General features: G+C 41.5%; 1 protein-coding gene across 1 annotated transcript in view; it reads left to right on the forward strand.

The window, feature by feature from the left end:
* The first annotated feature begins 858 nt into the window (after positions 1-858).
* Positions 859-20,297, forward strand: part of hyd (E3 ubiquitin-protein ligase hyd) — a 47,479-nt gene continuing 28,040 nt past the window's right edge. The window contains exons 1-12 of the mRNA XM_080285313.1: positions 859-982; positions 4,041-4,241; positions 4,585-4,828; positions 5,809-6,026; positions 9,649-9,827; positions 14,039-14,244; positions 15,193-15,378; positions 15,775-15,951; positions 17,994-18,112; positions 18,317-18,499; positions 18,954-19,126; positions 19,748-19,914. Coding sequence (XP_080141439.1) covers positions 921-982; positions 4,041-4,241; positions 4,585-4,828; positions 5,809-6,026; positions 9,649-9,827; positions 14,039-14,244; positions 15,193-15,378; positions 15,775-15,951; positions 17,994-18,112; positions 18,317-18,499; positions 18,954-19,126; positions 19,748-19,914 — 2,115 coding nt within the window. The 5' untranslated portion in view covers positions 859-920. The remainder of the gene's footprint in view (positions 983-4,040; positions 4,242-4,584; positions 4,829-5,808; positions 6,027-9,648; positions 9,828-14,038; positions 14,245-15,192; positions 15,379-15,774; positions 15,952-17,993; positions 18,113-18,316; positions 18,500-18,953; positions 19,127-19,747; positions 19,915-20,297) is intronic.

A 20,297-nucleotide genomic window follows, 5' to 3' on the forward strand; every position in this document is an offset into this window, starting at 1 on the left:
ATTAACAACGTTCTTGTATGGAAAATCCGACTGAAGACAACATAGCGGATCGAGTTGATACTAACTTGCAGTATTGCCAAGGTTGTAGCATACATAAGACCTTCCAACACTATCACAACTTGAGCGAAGGCCAACTTGATCGAACGTTTAGGTGGCGAAAGGACAAAGGAAATATTTTGATAGAGTAACCAATGAACGCACATATAAACCTCATTGCTTAGGCCATTTTATCGTCACTATAATATTTTTAGGCAATTACAACAATAAACTTTTCAATCACAATCGCAGAGCAAGTGTACTCTTCGGTCAAGATGGTATTCGGATGAGTTGGAAATCAGTGGAGTTGTTTTTCGTTCGTGTATGCATCCTCTTTCAGATGAATATTTATTATCTGCCTTGAGCTGTTTGATTATAGATGTTGATTTTTAAATAGGATAAAGCACATCCTACGTAATATCAGATCTGAATCAATTTCTTTTGAGTACGATCACGTTATTTTTTTTTTTTTTAGTTTTTGTAAAAAAAAAAATCCGACTAAAGCAGATGGTGAATTAAATAAAATAACGATAATATTATTCATGCATATAACCATTTAATTTTCTAATGTGAGTAAACATATGGGAAATTACAGTTACCTTCATAAAAGATTAGTAAATAAGTAATAATATTTCATCCAGAATGTTTTGTTACAAACTACTGAGAGATGTATATTAAAAGCTATACACGTGCATACATATACTTTTCCAAGTAAATAAATGTTTCTATGGTGCCTGTAAGTCTTTTCACACACAAGATCCGAGAAAACCAGTCAGAACAACATGGCGGCTAGGTCTTGATGCTGGTCTCCACACTTGCAAAGATGTTTTGATCCTGACCTCGATTTCTTTCCACCATAATTGGAATTATCACAGCGGATCAAAATGACGTCGTTACACTGTGTTATTCACCCTCTGCCAGGCACTGAGGACCAGCTAAATGAAAGGTGAGGCGAAAGATAAACATGGGGTTCAGCAAACGTATTCTGCTTTTGACACAAGTACGCTTAGTTCGCCATTTTCTTTGTTATTCGTACTGGGATAAAGAAGAGTAATTGATATCTTTGTTAGTAAAGCATTTCGTTATTATTTAGGTGTTTTATATTGAGCGTAGCATGGTGCTGATTGTAGATTTTTAGAGGAATATGGATGCATCAGTTTCGGAACTAATGTGGCTGCGGCCCCTTCAGTACGAAGACGTTTTCTCCACATACTTTTTGTCACCTCTGAGGGATTTTGCTCAACCCAGGATAGAATTTTCGAACTTGAAGAGTTAGATATAGCCTTTTCTAACTCCATCACTGCTTGGGTATTCCCCTAAGCTGAACAAAAAATCACAGGGCACAGGGATGAATAGCTGCAAAGGATGTGCTTAGTCAGAAATGGATAAATTGTTGCATTTGCCTGACCAAACCTTACAGCTGTGTGCAAAGAATTTTGTGAGGAAAGGTGTAAGCAAGTCACTAACACATTTGGGGTCATTTATAGAGCCCCTGTATTTAATAGATAGGCTATGATCAGGATGCATCATATAGGCCTGTTGCCTAGAGTGTAATGTTAGTTGCTAGTTTTGACGTATAGAAAGGTCAGAGATATTTAATTGCCATCTCATGCTTCACAAAATCAACGTAAAAAACAGAGTTTGATTTCAGATCTTTTACGGGTTTATAGTTTTAATAACATAGCCATTAGAAGATCAGAGGAAAATTATTGTATAAGTTTACTCACCTGGTTTACTCACCTGGTTGGCTACCCCACTACAATTAACAGTATGGCTCGGTAGGAATCTGCATTACAAGAAGTAGGGCAGCCCATACCTGCTGGCACGCCAGCCTCGTTTCCTATATACATCATCATCAGAATAGACTATTGATTAGAGGCTGAGTTTTGTGCCATATGCACGGTAGTTGCACTACTTGAAGGACTTTTACCAGTCGTAGTTATGTCTATATAGTCGAACAGAGCGCTTTATGTGACCTAGTTGTGTGTGGAGGGACTTTTTAAATGATGCTACTGTGTCTGCACTATCAGCATCATCTGAAAGCAGAGTTCCAGAGGTCTATACATCTGATGCTGAAAAACCTGCGTCTACACTCAACTGAAGTGCGGGACTTGGCCACCTTGAATCTATGGCCCCTGGTGTGAGTTAATGGAGGAAGAGAAAAGAGCTCAGGCGGTGCAATTGGGGACTGGCGATGGAAGATTTTCCAGCATTTAATGAGGTCAGCTCTGATCAGTCTCCCTTTTACAGAATACAGGCCCAGGTTTTTCAGACGGTCAGCATAGCTGAGTTCAGACAGGCCATTGATTTGCTTAGTCCATCTGCGCTGTACAGACTCCAGGAGCCTCTGATCTCCGTGGTAGCCTGTGTTCCATACAGTGGAGCCAAACTCCATGATGGGTCTGATGTGGGATTTGTATAAAGTCAACATAAAATCTCGGTCTCGACAGAGGGTGGACCTAAGTAAATTATTTGACAGGCCTGCTGCCTTTTTTACCGTATTTCTTATGTGCGAATGAAATTTTAGTGAACTGTCAACCAAGATACCTAGGTCTTTGTGTGTAGTTTCTACGGAGAGCCTGGTGTTGTTCATGTGATAGTACTGAAGTGCGCCACGTAACATGAGTAAGGAGGGCGTGATGTGGTTTGGATATTTGCACCTTCCTGCTCTTACCAGTGGCATATGTTTAATCAGTAGGTTTAGTAGCATAGCCATATTTAGGGTTTACAGCAGTACAGGCACTGACAAGAGTAGCTAAACATGTGGTGGTACTGTACACCGAGGGTGGAGCTGCAATGGCATCCACCCAGGAGCCAATCTTTGTCAAATTTTCTTGGATCTTGCCTAGGGAAGGAACCTGGTGAGGCACTTTGTATCGCAAGGGGGTGCTGGATCGCAACACAGTGTGTTTACTGTGCTGTACCTGCAGGACAGCCCCTATAAAAGCAGTTGCTTGCCTCTGGCCATTGGGTCTGCGCAGCCAGCCAGACTGGGGCTAAACCACAACAGCAGCAACACAGACTAAATCTAACAAGGTCTGATGTAACTGTGAAAGCCACATTCCTTTTCTTTCTTTGTTTATGAAAGTTAATACCAGTGGATGTGACAGATGGTTAGTTAGGACTTGCTAAGTTTGATTCGTGTAATATCCCATAACAGTTACGGTTGCACGGAAGAATTTGGAGTTATTGGTAAACTATCTGCTAGATACTGATGATTTTTTGTTTGTCTCCCACAACTCTATCCTCGATGTTGGCACTTCCCACTCTCTGCACCGAATTGTTACCCTCTGTGTTCTCCACATCAGGAATAGGAAAATATAACCCTGTACTCTCTGCACTGTATCCTCGCATGAAATTTACATATCTGTCATAAATGCTGAGATATAGTAGGAGATAAGCAATGTAATATGATGCTCATCATAAAGGAGTGCTAGAGATCTATCTATCTATCTATTGCCAGATGCCTCAATCCCGTTTGGGGTGGCCACAAACAAATCACCTCCAAGTCGCCCTGTCCCCCACCATTTCACTGCCCTGCTTCCAACTCACACTCCCCTCTTTCATATACCTCTCCACCCCATCCCTCCATCTCATCCTCGGCCTCCCCCTTCTTCTTCCCCCCTCCACCTCACTCACACACACTCTCTTCATCAGTCTTTCACCCTCCATTCTCTCCACATGGCCAAACCACCTCAGTGTGTTCCTCATAACGCTTCCTATCACATCCACATCCACACCACAACGCTCCTTTATATCCTCATTCGTCAGCCTGTCTCTCCATGTGACTCCACAGGCTAGAGATGATGATTATAATTATGATCCATGAATATGGCAACATGAAAAGATGTGCATGAGTGTCTGGCCCATTTCATGGTGCATGCAGTTGATTGTGTGTGCGTGTGTGTGTGTGTGTGTGTGCACTCTTTTAAAGGTGGGTAAGTTAGAGATGATGATTATGGTAATGGTAGTAATGAACTTGCTAAAACTTGTGTCCCTTGTAGGTTGCGTGAACTTGGGCTGCGTCTGAACTGGTCTGGTGGTGTTGGTGTGAGTGCAGTGGCAGGGCTGCGGGAAAACATCAGGCAGGTGGCCATTGGACCCTCTCATATTGCGGTGCTGACTGAAGATGGACGTGTTGCCAGACTGGTGTTTTCCATCAACACTGATGCACTTGATCTTAACAAAGCTGATCATAAGCAAAGGTAAGCAAAATCGAAACGATTTGCAGTACAGCTACAGTATTCTGGTGTCATATATGTTTCATTTGAACTGTAAACACACAGTATTGTTAGTCCTCTGGCTTTGTACAGGAGATGACCTTATGTAAATGAGAAAACTTTGTTCAGAATGATGATGAGACATTAATGTTCTGTTTGTTTTCATATGGTCACATTCCTGACAATTTGTGTGTGTGTGTGTGTGTGTACTGTAAGCAGCTATGTATAGGAGAGAATCCTATGTAAACAAGATAAATTTGGGGTGATGAGATAAAACTGAGTAGAGTAACATATGTCTTCAGCCACAAGTGCCATTTCATAATTTCAGTGGTAACTGTAATAAAAGCAGTAGCCAGAGCAGCACCAAGTTGACAGCCCGCATGTCCACTGGTGGACGTAGAATTGTTCGCACCACATCTGGGTCTGGTGGAGTGAGGGGGCGGGGTGGAGGGGTGATCATGGGTTCATCTCGCCCCATGCTGCCAGCCCAGTACGTCCCGGAGGAGCTTATATCGCAGGCACAGGTGGTGCTGCAGGGGAGGAGCCGCAACCTTATCATCAGGGAGCTCCAGGTCAGTTTGTTTCTTGTATTTATTATACATTATTATTATATTACTTGTAAGCTATGTCTTTAGCCATATTGACAGTGATTTTAGAGATTTCATAACACCTCATCCATAGCAGTTTATTATGCATCTTACACCTTTTCATCCCTCTGTATGTTACTAGGACAGTCTGTCAGTTCAAAAAGAAGAAAGTAGGAGGCTGTAATAGGTACAGTAAATAACTTAGAAAAAGATGCCATGATTTCTACAGTGCCACTTAGAATAAGTTGTATGGTGATCAAAAGAGCAGTGGAAAAGTAGGGGAAGTAGTGTTTGGAAAGCCTACTTTGTTGATAATTTTTTAATTTCACTCATTCCTGCTATGCCTGGATCCTACCCACTCATGTCGTGTGTTTAATAGAATGTTTTGAGGATGATATTGACCCACTGAGCCAGGACATTTTGAACTAGAGTGATTAAATATAGACTTTATAAACCTCTTCCTTATAATAGACCTTCTATGCCCTTTCCTCTCCTCCCTCCATTCCTTCCTTCCTCTTCTATCTTTCTTTCCTTCATTCTTTCCACGTCCTTCTGCCTACTGTTGACTCAACACTGAGTGACGAGCTGAATGGTTTCCTGTGCACCAGGAAACCATTCACTATGCTGGGTGGTAACCATATAACCAAATTATGGTGCCTGGTGGTTTAGTGGGTAATTACGGTGCTCCGATCGGATTAAGCCAGTGAAGGTTTATATCCAAGGGGTGGTTGGGGTTATTGCTCACGTAATGCCACTCAGGGATGAGTGAGGACGGTCACTCACATCTTAAATGTCAGGACCAACTTACCTAACCCTGGCCTCCTACACTCCACATGGGGCAACATAGGATTGGATGATAGATGGATGGATAAGGCCGATTAAGATAATCTTGAAGTAGCAAGAATAAGAAGACATTACCGGTACCTGGGTCCAAGGAGTTAACATATCACTGTCCTGAATTCCAGAGAACAAACCTTGATGTTAACCTGGCTGTTAATAACCTGCTGTCTCGGGATGATGAAGATGTAGAAGAGCCTGAGGAGAGTGGGGATTCCTACGTCCCAGAGGACCTGATCTCACTCTTGGATGCTGGGATCTCTGTTGCTGCAGACCACCCTTCTGTGATAATTGATGCTGATGCCATGTTCTCCGACGATATGTTTGGATATTCCTCTGTTCGAAGGTAATAATATCATCACTGGTATATTCATGAATATTTTAGGTTACGTAGGTTCTTCCTCTGCAACACAAGCCCGGTGGCCTTCCTTGCACAACACTTCCCAGTGGGGGACATTTATGCAGAGTCCTGATGGAGACAGTTCTTATATCATGTACCTTACACAGCTACAATCTGTTCACTGGAGTATTCTGGACTTGTTAGATTTGGATGGTAGCTGACCTAGGAGGAGGAAAACTCTGAATTCAAATGCAGTGCCTTGGATTAGAATTGGCCTTCAGAAAAGTGTCATTATCATCATTTGGACCTCGTTTCCCACCCTAGGGCAGGATGAGGAGTAGCAACGTCCAGACAGCCAAAGTTTGCCCAATTCGGTGGGCCATGCTTCCATTCACCCATCATTCAAGCCCTCGAAATCCTGACTCCATCGCATAGGCCACAAAAAATTTCACCATGTTCTTTAGCTTCAGCATACACCTGTTTGATAGAGCCAGTCCGAACGCTGTCATATATAAAAGGGATGCCAAATCCCTGGTCATGCTCTTCTTCACACAAAATTCACCCAGCCAACTCAATCTCTTGTCAGTCCCTCAGCCTTGCCAACTTCTATACCTCTCTTCCCCACACACTCACCCACCATATCCCTTCATCTTCTTCTTGGCCTTTTTCGCCTCCTTCCTCCTTCAGTTCGCTCGGATACAACTTTTTCACTACTCTGTTGTCATCCGTTCTCTCCATATGACCTTACCTTCTCAGTATTCTCTCTTCGATTCTGGTGTCCACATACTTCCTTACTCCGCATGTTTCATGAATCACATTATTCCATATCCTATCCACTCTCTGCACTCACATACATTCATCGGCAGTCCCATCTCCGCTGCTCTTACTCTTGACTTTTCATTTTCATGCCACCATAGTCTCACATCCATATGTTAAAGTTGGTACCAACACTCCTTCTTGTAAGCCTCATGCAGCTGCAACACTCAAGCAGCTGTTCCATATCCAGGCCTTCTTAGCACCAGATACCGGTACTTTCCTTCCTTGTTTCACTCAACTTTCCACTTCTTTTGTAGATGTTCCTCTCTTTTCTATCGCAGTACCCAGGTACAGTAAAAGTCCTCCAGTCCAACCACCAGTATTCTGAATATCCCAATACTCTGAATTTTTCAAGGCAAAATTTTTCGGGTCTTTTTTCAAAAATGTTCTGAGCTTTATGTAAGGGTTTATCTGGCTCGGACTTACCCTTGGACTTGGAAGTACCTACCAGCAACTATTCATCTACACGCCTATGCATTTCAGGTGAATTAAACAAGAACCCATGTCATTTTAACCAGCCGCGTCCTGAGTGATTTTTCACCACTCCCCCCCCCATCCTGTTTCCCCCCCCCCCAAACCCTCCGCTTTTTATGAGAAACATTGGAAAATGCCCATAAAAGTGCTCAGCGGGGGTTATAATCGCATTATACAGATATCCCTTTGAATACCTGGTACTGTCTTCCGTGGGCCATGCTCCAAAGAAAATGATTTCTATGGGAGGAGTAACTATTCCAAACCACTCATAAAAGGTTACATGTTAATTTATTTCATACGAATTTATACATAGTACAGGAGTATATTGGTTTTCAGACAATAATATAGGCGATATAAGCGTTGTTTCACTCGCCATACACATCAGCACACCTCCCCTTCCTTTACAGTGTTACCGCCTCATCACTGCTGCTTCTTTCTTCCTCTGGCTTGTTTCTTCCTTTGTCCTTCACCTCAGGAATAATTTTCACCTTGAATTTCGTCATTGGAGAGACTGGGGCACGACATGTCTTTACTAGCTAGGTCACTACTGACAGGTGAGTTGCCGAGAAAATGGCATGCGGGGGGGAAGGGGGGGGTTAGGCAGGGCTAGGCAGTATCCCTGCCTGACGAGGGGTAGAGGAAGCTCTCCCACATATTCCTACCAAAAATCACCCGCGAAACTCGGAAAATGTGCAAATGATGGACCTTGCAGTTGCAAAACGTATGGATACTTCGTCGGGTGTCACCGTGACAAAACATGGGAACGTATCCATACGTTGTCGGGACGCCTCGGGTTAAGTGTTTATTTAATGATCATGTACATTTTTCTAATGTTTTCAAAAGTCCCTCTCAAGAGTCTGAAAGACTCTTGATCCCCTGCGATGCAGATTACAGGACTTTTACTGTATATGAGCTCTCTCACCAGTTCCAGTCTCTCTCCATTTACTGTAATATCACATTGGGAGTCATCCTGTCTCACAGTAACCATCACTTTACTCTTTTCTACACATACTGTCAAGACATGACGCTCACAAATATCAGCAAAACTCAGCACTAGCCTACGAAGATCTTGTCTGGTATTTGCAAGTAGCACTGCATCATCAGCATACAACAAATTTGAGATATTCCATTCATTACCAACACCATCCCTCTCTACATTTCTTGTGTTTTTACATCTCTCATCACCCTATCCATATATATATATATATATATATTTATATATATATATATATATATACATATATATATATATATATATATATATATATATATATATTGAACGACCATGGAGACATCACAAAACTATGTCGCACACCCACGTTGATCGTGAACCATTCACTTAGATGGCCATTTACCCTTACACATACCTCACTACCGTCATAAAAACTCTTGACAGCACTCAGCACCTTACTATCTACACCATACTTGTGCAAAACCTTCCACAGTCCTTCTTTGCCCACTTTGTTGTATGCTTGTTCCAGATCCTTAAGTGCCATAAACACCTTATAGTTCTTCTCACAAACCTTCTTAACTATCTATCTCACTGCAGATACAATATTTGATCTACACATCCTCTGCCATCCCTAAAGCCACCCTGTTTGTCACTCACTAGGACTTCTGATATCTCTCATACTTACGATAATTCTTCCATAGACTTTCTCTATAATAAATCTTCCACGATTATTCTTGCGCTCACTTTGCTCTCCTTTAATTTTGTGTAGGGGTACAATCACTGTCTTTTTCCGCCCTGCTGGCACCGTTTCACTCATCCATGCCTTTTTACATGTCTCCAACAAGCACTTCATTCCACTCTCTCCACTACACTTAATTTTCTCTGCATACATCTCATCAGCCCCAGCTGCTTTCCCATTTCACATCCGCTTCACGGCATTCTTCACCTCTGCGAGTATCACGTTTCCTGGACCTGCATTCCTTTTCTGTACACCACCAATACTAGTCATACAGCCATTAAAAAATGTGCCCACACAACTTATTAGTGGCACATCATCAGTGGTAGAAAAAAAGCCTATACTTGCATGCATGGCCAAGACCTTCAAAAATATGAACTGCTGTACCTGTAGAATATGAATAAAGTATAAGAGTAAGGGGCTCATTTTGGGTCATGGATGAGGCTTCCTTTTCTCCAAAAGAAAATAATCAGTTGTGACATCTTTTAACATTCATCGGTATCTGTGTTCCATGTACCGGTATGTTTGTTTTCTCTTTTAACTTGATAGTTGGTGGGTTGACTGTCAGGTAAGTAAAACACTTCTGTAGCTGAATATTGAAACAGCTTTAAAAGGAAATAGTTTGAAAAGAAGATTATCTGTATTTCCAGTCGTTCTGGTGGTAGCCGAGGACGTGCAGGTGAACGAGAGCGTGAGGGTTCGGGTTGCTCAACGGGCTCAGAGCATCGGACTGATCGAGAACTAAGGTGGCGAGACCGACATTACTCGGGACCCCGTAAGTGGCTCTCAAACGCGCTGCTGTCGGTTAGAGTCACCCAACCCCATGCAGGTTTGTTTATAGCAACATGAGTTCAGGTTCATGTTGAGGAAAACCACATAAGCACTTGTTTATCGTTTGTGATTTTTTTTAAAGTAATGTATCCCCCATGTAGGTTTGTTTATAGCATAGCTCAGGATCATATTGAGGTAAATGGTATACTCATTCCTTTATTTTATTTTATTTTATATATTTGTGTATTTATTTATATTTGGTTAAAGTATACAACCCCCATGTAGGATTGTTTATATCATAGCACTCTGTTCATGTTGAGGTAAAGCATGTAATCACAAATGTAACTTGATTATTGTTTTGTATGTCATGCAACTCCATGCAGGGTTGTTGAGCTCAGGTTCATAGTGAGGTAAAACAGTCAATCATTTATGCTTATTTAATAATCCCCCTACATCTTTGTGCGGTTTTCATGCACTCGAGAAAAGTAACCACCACTAGGCTCAGTTGGGTGAGGGACCATCTCAACACGCCCACAGAGTTGACCAGTGACATTTTATTAAATATATGCTTTGCTTTGATTCAGTTTTTGGAGAGAGAGATTGACCAGGAAGAGAGTATGTGAGAGGTGGAGGGGAGAGAAGGAGGGGGAGACCAGGGATGAGATGGAGGGAGGGAAGACAGCCAAATGACAGAAGACAGAGTGACCTGGCTATGTTTGTGGCCACTCCTTATGAGATTAAGGCATCTGGCAATAGATAGATTTACTATGATTGCAAGTAGAGTTTGCAAAGTGCTTCTTACGGTGAATATAATCTGGTAGTAGCAAGAGTATATCGACTATGGTCACAAGATTAAAGGAGTTGGGTGTGAGGTGCACCAGCTTCACTGTACCTGTACTTTATTTGGAAATACATTGTTTGAAGCTGGCATAAAAGCTTCAGGTTCTAATACAATAGACTGACGAGGCTCCTGTCAACTAGCTCTGCAGTTTTCCCAGCTTCCTCCCTACTCGGCAAAAAGTTCAGTTACTTTGGTAGTTCTAGCTGCATCACTTGCACCCCACAAGCATCTCTGCTCCTTAATTGGAAAGATTTACTCTTGATAAACTGATTGTGATGTGTAGATGACTGAGTCTGGTGCTTAATGTAAAGTAGCAAGAGTAATTCCATCTTCAGTAGTACTTGATAAGGCAAGCATAATTGACTTGCAGGCTTTGCTTATGCCCAAACTCATAACATCTTCAGTCTTGCTAGCGTTTGGCATAATATCTCAAATTGTCTACTTGTTCACACAAGGAATGAGCCAAAAAATATGTCTGCTGTCTTTTTCAGTCCTTCTTGATGTCTTGAATTTCTTCCCTGGTATAAGACACTTCCTCTTCTTGGGAGCAGCTCTATCATCAGGGAAAGCTCTAGGATTTTTCTTGATTCCTATGTCAGTAACAAAATGCAGAGGAATATTGACATTCAGTACAACGGGAGAGCAATGTGCATGTGTGAACACCCACCTGGGATGCCAGAGGCCAAAAATAACATGATGCACATCATGACTTATGTAGTGCATGGTTTGAAGTTGTACCTTGAAATAATTTTTTGCATATTTAAATCATATCACACTAGCTCATATTTCACATGAGATGAAGAGAGAGAACTTTTAGGCAATTGTATAACACCATGGCATGCAAAGGAAGTTGCATGAGGAGAAGCTGTTTTGTAAATGCTAGAAGTCAGATTGATTATTTTCCAATTACAAAGCCCAGATGGAAGTATGGCAAAGATGTGAACATGTTCATTGTGGAATAATGTTCCCTACATTATTATTATTTGTTTGTTTGTTCATTTTTTGACAGGTAGGAAAAGAAGAGGATGAATGTCATGAGAACAATATGGAAGTTCAGGAATGATCAGTAATGATGCATTTCATGGTGAGACATGGAGTAAAGGAGGTTGTAGGCAGCAATATTGTAGGTGTAAGGGCCCAATAGAACAAACTAAAACATCACCTAGAAGCAACAGGGTTTGTCTGCAGCTGGAAAGACCACACCTTGGTATAAATGTATCATGATGGTGCAATGATCATGTGACTGAAGTCATAAAAGAGGAAGGAAGACAACAGGAAGTAGACATCCCTTGTGAGGATTAGGTCACCATGCATAGAGAAGCATTTCATTTAAGGGACAAGATGAAATGTACCTTCTGTTTAGATCTTTGAGTTTTAGGCAGTTTCTGATGTCACTGTGTTAAATGCCCAGGTAGTGTCATAAGATGGCTAAAATCCTCTTCCTCGTGGTGTCTCCAAATCGTTTTCGTTTTTAAAGGCTCCAACATGCTTGCATGTGTCGGCCTTGGTCACCTAATGGCGGCTCTCCATGCTGCACGATCCATTGCAGCCTCCCTGTTCAGTCCCTTAACCCTAAGGTCACACTTAATGACCTCGTCCCATGTCTTTCTCGGTCTACCCCTCATAACCCCACCCCCAATATTAACACTTCTCACCTTCCTCACCCAACTATCATCCCCCGTCCTCTCCACATGTCCAAACCACCTCAATCTACCTCTCCTCATCACAACACCAATACACTCCAGTCCCATCCTACCTCTCAACTCTTCCATTGTAAACCCAGCCCCTCCAGGCCTTGGACGCAGGGACGCACTGCACATCCACCTAATCATTGTCATTTCTGTACGTCTGAGCCGGCGAATGTCTTCCTCCTTCACTGCCCAGGTCTCACTGCCATACAGCATTACACTCCTAACACACGCTGCATACAAAGACCCCTTAGCACGTAGGGAGAGCCCCCTCAATGTCAGGAGAGGCAAGAGCTCCCTGAACTTCTTCCAACCACTTCTCACCCTAGCCACAGAGCTAGCTCCAGCCCCACCTCCAGCACACAACATGTCTCCTAAATAACAAAACTCTTCCACACACTCAAGAGATTCACGAGCAAGTTCAATTCTTTCACGTCTGACGATCTCCACCTGCTCACCCCGGCACGCCGTACACATAAAATCAGCATTATCTCGCAGTCTACCTCTGATACCACTACATCTCTTATGCACCCATTTATCACACACACCAAATCAATCACTTTAATTGGAAATTGGGTTTTTGGACTTGCAAAATCCTGCTGTTTTTCACATTGAATGGTGTATTGAGTGATGGCAGCATGGAAAGATGCTGTTAGGTGACCAAGGCCAACACATGCATATATGTTGGGGGCATTATAAACAATACGCAGTGATATGATACAGCTTCATTTATTTCCATCCTTGATACTGGTAACTTGGTGTGTATGGGACATGAACTGTGTAGCATACCCCTCATTAGTGAAAGTGGTACTCTGTTTAAAAACTTTCCTAGTTAATGAGACCTTTTAATAAAAGTAGATATTTTAGGAATTTTTTCCCATTGACCTTATTTCAGTACTTAGTTTGTGAGACTCACTTTTTCAAGTACCATCAAATTAATCCATGGACTTAATCATTTTCATTCATTAGTGATTTATATTTTACTGTCAGTAGTTCATTCATCCATCCATCATCCAATCCTACACTTCCCTATGAGGAGCGTAGGAGCCCGGGGCTAGGCAGTTGATCCCGACATTTAAGATGGGAGTGACCAGCCTCACTCATCCCTGAGTGGCATTACGTGAGCAATCAACCCCAATCACCACTTGGATATAAACCTTCACTGGCTCAGTCCAATTGGAGCGCAATTATTACCCACTAAACCACCAGGCGCCAAAATTTGGCTGTATGGTTACCACCCAGCGTAGTAAATGGTTTCCTGGTGTACAGTAAACCATTTGGCATGTCGCTTAATGTAGAGTCACCCACAGGCAGAAGGAAGAGAAAAGAATGAAGGAAAGATACTAACATTTTAATAGTTTAAGCATATCTCTGTGTATTACTGGACTGGATACCTTTATTCATTGATGTTAGCAAAGTATATCGGACTGTGTGCATAGTATACAAAGATAACATTATTTTTTGCTGTTTATGAAATTCATTGTTGATGCAGGCTGTCATGAACACAAACACAGGATTTCGAAATACTGTGTAAATGAGAACAGAATTCTAAGAGTGCTGTAATACATTTTTCACAACACATGCAAGGCCTTTACACATCAAAATTATTGAGATGGATCAGCAGTCTTCATTGGTCAAGAGGCCTTCAGACATCTGATATCAGAGCTCTGAAGAAAAAAAAGTATAGAGGACGTCATGATTTACTTAACTAACTTCTTGCGTTTTTTGTATATGATGCAGAAACTGGTAAGAAGAAGGACTCATTGCTACCAGACGCCATTGATGTAGCTGACAACCTGCAGTATTGGCCAGAGCGTCAGAGTGGGTCACCAGCACCACGTTTCACCCACATTGTTGCACTACATTCTGAGCTGGTGGCTGTGTCAACATCTGGGCAGCTGTACCAGTGGCGTTGGGCAGATAAGGAGCCTTATGTTCATCCTGAGGTAAGTTGAATAATATTTAAATTTTTTTTTTTTTTTTTTTTTTTTTTTTTTTTTTTTGCTCATACTCCACAGGAGAGGCTTGGTATATTTGTGTCCATAAATGTAAGAGTTTGCTTAGCATTTCATCTCTTCTCAGTTTCCTCTACTGACTAATATTCCTAAACTGAGAGAGTTTTGGTATGCTTTTCTCTCAGTATATAAAAAGCTCCTGAACATTGAGGGTAGGATTTTGAGATGCAGATGAAAAGAGACCTGGGACAAGGTCATAGAGTGTGATCTCAGGGATACGTGACTGCAGAGGGAGGCAGCTGGATATTGAGCAGAATGTAGAGCCACCATTAGATGACCAAGGCTGACGCATACAAGCACATTGAATCAAAACAAATATATCACCGTCACTCACCACTGCTGGCTAATAATCATAAAGTGAGAGGGGCATGGTGTATTTCCGTACCGTTAGATAATATTATCTGATATAGTGCATCAGGGAGGGATGTGACAGAAATCCTCTTAGAATGAAGTAGACAGTGGAGTGTTTGGCAAATTTTTACCCGTTAGAGAGTATTGAAGTGAAAAATTGAAGGTGAAGATCCTGAAAAAGAAAGCTATAGCAGATGAGTATGGGGAAAAAAAAAAAAAAAAAAGGAAAATTAGGGGCAAATATGGAGGAAGTAATTTTGAATTCATGTGGAGTGCATGTAAGGAATATTTAGATAGAAAAACTAAAGCTGTGTGTTGTGCTGCAAGAATAAGAGAGATCCATTTCACTTGGCATGCTGTCTAGAATGGTCCTACTTATTACTTCTCTTTTCCTTATTTCTGAACCCTACCTCTCCATCCTTAGGGAGAGAAAAAGGCTAGGTGGTAGTGGTAGTGATGATGAAGAGGAGGAGGAGCAGGAAGAAGAGGAGGTGTATGATGATGGTTTGTTTTTGTCTTTTTTACCAGATGGGAAATGTGCACCACCCTAAGACAGTGCCACTTGGTCTGGTTGGTGAGAGGGTGGTGTGTATCAGTGCTGCCGGTGTGAGGTGCAGCGTTGCCACAGAGTCTGGCCGTGTTGCAACATGGCTTGATGAGACACTGGCAGAGGTGGCCACAAAGTTAGAGCAGCCTGCACAAGCTTTTCCTGAGGTATACTTTCACTTTGCTAATACCAGTCTACTCTAATAATAGTTATTCATACCCAGGAGTTAAAAATGTGATGTACTGTATTTAGCTATGACAACTGAGGTGTCCGTCGGAATAGTCAGGTAAACACTAGCATGTCCAGAATTAAGATGAGCAGTGTATTCTCCAAAACCTTTATTTTGTAGACCAAAAATTGTTGGTATGGGAAAAGTAGAGCACATTTTGAGGTTGATTTTTTTTTTTTTTTTTTTTTTTTTTTTTTTTTTACAAATATCCTGAATTATTTTATATTGATTTATATACTCGATAGATTTTTATTTTCTCCAATACAGTACTCCAAAACCTGGGTAGATTGATTAAATTTGTATGTTTTCATTCTTGTTACAATTTCCTTTGCAGCTGCAGAATGAGCGTATCCTGTCACTACACACCTGTCAGCTGTACACTTGTGCTTGGTGTGAATCAGGGTCTCTATTCTGGTGGGGTGTCCTGCCATTCTATCAGCGAATAAAACTTTGGGAGAAGTTCCGCAGTAAAAGCCGTAAACAGCGCTCGGAAATCACAGAAGGGGTTCAGGTCAGTGGACTTTTCTTGCTGTTTCCACATCCATCACTGTCTGTTTAAAAAAATAAAAAAAAATAAAAATTTGTTCCTTGCCACAGCAACCACTCTAACCCCTACGAACTGGGGGTTTTCTGATGTAACACGCTGCTTCCTATGGGAGATTTCCGTGATTTTGGAAAAAATACCCTTACTTCAACCCTAATATCTGCCAGACAACTAGAGAAAAAATTAAAGATACTCAAGACTCACCAACCCTTCCTCTTTCAAATGTAAATATACCCACGTCTCCAGGTGGTCCCGTCAATGAATAAGGATACCGGTAAGTTAAAATTCAAAGGGTGGCGGGAAGACGCTTGTGGCTATACTTGTCAGTCTCACGTGGTACCCTGTACAAGGCGTCCCCCACACTGCTTTTCTGGGGAAAAGCTGCCATCTTGCAAAAATAGCCATTGTTTTTCTTATGTTTGTGTATACTGTATGTGTTTATGTGAGTATAGGCCTATGTGTTTATGTGTGTAAGACTGAATCTGTCACTGTTTGTGATTGTAATAAAAATAATTTAAATGGAAATATATTTTTGAGTAGATTTATCATAAATAATAAGTGCAGTGAAAGATTATAAGTTAATGTACTTATTAGAAATGTTGCCTCGGAACTCACATCCAGGCCTACATTTTCTTGGCCTTCTGGCCCCTGCTTGGCCCAGGCTGTGGTGTATCTTGGCTGTGTCACTGACGGTGTCAAAAACATAGGAATTTCATCATGCTGACAAACCGGTCTCTACTTCATTACTTCAGAACAGAATACTGCTGGGCCACCATGCAACATACTTTTGCTCCAGTACATGTAAATGCAGGGCAGTTTTGTTATTCCCATGGCTAACAATAGGCTGATAAAAGTGTACTTAGCATCTTCTGAAACTGGTCACCAAATAATGCTACTGTATTTACTTTATCCTTTTTCTGTGGGTCTTCACTGAAAAATTTATCTGCCCTCTGATTTGGCCACTCATATTTTCTTTACCACATCAGCATCAAGAATTAGTTTGAAAGAATCCAAAGATAACTTAATCTCAGATTCACTGATGTGTTCAGCCCGAAATAATCACTCGTAAATTCAGGCACATGGTTGGGACACGAGTCACCAAATATATCGCTTATCAGTCACCATCAACTTTTTTTTTCTTCAGTGTCATCAGATTCATTACTCTGTAGTTCTTCACTGGATGAGTCATCGATATCTGAGTCTTGCTCTGATGGCTGATACTCATCACTTGAGGAATCATGAGATTCCTCAAGAACAGTCTGTGATTCAGCCATAATTCACTGTGGAGGGAGCAACAAAACATTCTGCTATGATTCACAGCCAAGACTGGTCTTGGCAGAATTCAGTGTTATTATTCAGTATGCCAGTAATCATGTGACCTCCCATATACTGTATATTGGAATTGGCTGAAATAAAAAGGAAGTGAGTGGAGCTTATTGTATCCTCAGTACCATTTACTAGCCAGTATGAAAGGCTCTAGGACATGGGTTCCTAACCTTTTTAGCACTGCGCCCCCCTTTGGTCAGGACTATATTCATGATGCCCCCCACCCCTCTGACACCTAAACAACGATGTTTTTATCTGTTCCATATGGATGCTTAAGATGCTAGATGGCAACACGACATGTGGTTGCTCGAAATGACAGTTGTGAAGTTTTCCTATCAAAGTTTGTTATTCATACATATCATTGGGAATACCCTGTATGTATTTGAATGGATTAGCCCTATGTTGAACTTTGATTAACCCATTGCCCCCCTAGCAATCTCAAATGATTCCCCAGGGGGGGCGTGCATCCTGGGTTGGGAAACGCAGTCCTAGGACAATAAAAAAACCCACCTGCTGTCTTCTTTGGTTGCATTGATATATGACAACATAGGGGCGTCAGTATGTGTGCCATGGGGAGTTATTATGACGTATAAGCGTCATTGTGGCAAAGGGGTTAAACTGGAAAAAGCCACACATACACACACAAACAAACTTATAAGATTTTTTTCTCTTCCATGTTGCAGGTGGGAATGCGATCATCTCCAATGTATCATCCTGGAGCATTGGCATTTTCAACAACTGGTGGTGTTCCAAAAATTGGCCAGATGCTCAATGCTGCTTGGAATCTAAGTGACACATGCAGGTACTTGGGTTGTAAATCTGTACTAAAAAATGGAAAAAAAATATATGTTGTACATTTCATTGGACCTGGTGGTGATAGTTCTCTATTTTTTAGCTTCTTTTAGATTCTTTCTCATACCCTATTGCTGGATCGTTTGTCATCCTGTCTATAGGTGGAGAAATGTGTCAGAGTGATGATTTTTCTCTCCCTTCTCACCCTTTCCAGGTTTAAAATTCTACCTCCTGGTGGTGTAATGAGTGGAGGAAGTAGTGGTGGGTGTGGGAGTACAAACAACACCTGCAGTAGCAGCAGTGGTATTGGTGGTAGTGGCAGCAACTCTAGTAACTCGACATCTACAACGCCCAACACCTTCCAGTCAGGGAATAGTGGATCATCGGTATCTCAGGGGTAGGTTTCTTGTAGCATAGTTACCTCGTCATCCTGTGAATGTTTGTTTCTTGTTGTTGTAACTAACATCGGAGTATTTTGTTACGTGGCAGGTGTGATTCTTACAGGTTTTCAGCTTTTAAAAAATGGGAGGAAAATTGTTATGACAGTGTTAAGGTTCAGACAATTTCCATACTTGATTCTTTCCAACTGGGGCACTGAATTACTTTTTTTCTAATTTTTGTTTGCCTGTAGCGTTGGTTGATGAGTAGGTTACATCCTGCCTACCCTGCCAAGGAATACAGCTTTCATTTTTGGATGCTGCTTTACTTTACTTATACTTGGAATTGTAGTAAACTTCATCATTTGTTCTTTGTTTTTTTATTTAAAAAAAAAAAAAAAGTACCATAATTGTTGTATTTGGTAGGGTAGGATACAGTACTAAATGTGATTTTTTTTTTTCTTCTCCAATTAGCAACAACAGCAGTGGCAGCAGCAGTAGTGGTGGTGGTGAAAAGAAGAGTAGCAGTTCAGAAGTGGTTGGGTCTGCTGCAAAAGCCCTAAAGTGTGGTGACAGCAAGGAGACTTCTGACAAGCTGGACATGCCTCCACCTCCATCACCAGCCTCCAGTACCTGCTCTGACACTGGTAACATTACAGTTCTCATGCAGGATGTTCTTGCCTTAGAGAGCATTCATCTACTGGTAATCAGTATGCTGAGTACAATATATTGACAGGTTCAGGGTAATAGTTTTGAACAGGCCAGAAAGTTGATAATCCTTTTATTTTAATTGTTCAGTAATATTGTCAGTTAGAGGGATCTTTTCGTTAGTTTATTACAGTCTAATCTCAATACAGTGTTTATGGGAATATTAGACTGAGACTGGCACACAGATTGTAAATTAAGAGTGTTACCGTATGTTATATATCCATCCATCCATCATCCAATCCTACATTGCCCCATGAGGAACGTAGGAGCCCGGGGCTAGGCAGTTGGTCCTGACATTTAAGATGAGAGTGACCAGCCTCACTCATCCTTGAGTGGCATTATATGAGCAATCAACCCCAACCATCCTTTGGATATAAACCTTCACCAGCTCAGTCCGATTGAAATGCAATAATTACCCACTAAACCACCAGGTGCCAAAACTTGATAATATGGTTACCACCCAGCGTAGTAAATGGTTTCCTGGTGTTCAGGAAACCATTTGGCTTGTCACTCAGTGTAGAGTCACCCATATAATAAATTATTTTCACTTATTCCCTCAGGCTCCATCACATCCCCAGCCTCTTACAAGCGAGGTGGAAAGCGTCCAGCTCCCAGAGATGAAATAGAGAGGTTTGATGAGGAGGAGTGGCCCCTGCGTGATGTTATATTTGTGGAGGATACTAGACCAGTGCCCATTGGAGAAGTGCTCGCTGTAGATGGAAATCAGGTACAGTTTAACACCACACTGTATATCCAAATACAACAGTAGCTGCATTATAGACTACAGTATTATGAAGCTGTAGCATTAAAGCTAAGACTGAAGGCGTGGACAAACTCTCATATTTTGACAGTAATTTCTGTTGCAATTGATGGTGAAACAGCATGTCTGACATTTTTGTATCATTGCTGACTTCACTTTGTATTGTGGGGTGCAGCTTCATAACATGTAACAGTTACAGGCGCTCCATAAATGACTGTTGAAAATCAGAGGCTTGCTTACATCATTATGCACCTAGTTAAAATTGTACAGCTGTAAGTCCTCAGTTTAAATCTTTTTTGTTGTTTTTTTTGCAGTTGATTTCACAGCAACTTACAGAAAGATTGCCTATA

This window comes from Coenobita brevimanus, chromosome 105, assembly GCF_032717465.1.
Source record: "Coenobita brevimanus isolate Jiangsu-jjx chromosome 105, ASM3271746v2, whole genome shotgun sequence".
NCBI lineage: Eukaryota > Metazoa > Arthropoda > Malacostraca > Decapoda > Coenobitidae > Coenobita > Coenobita brevimanus.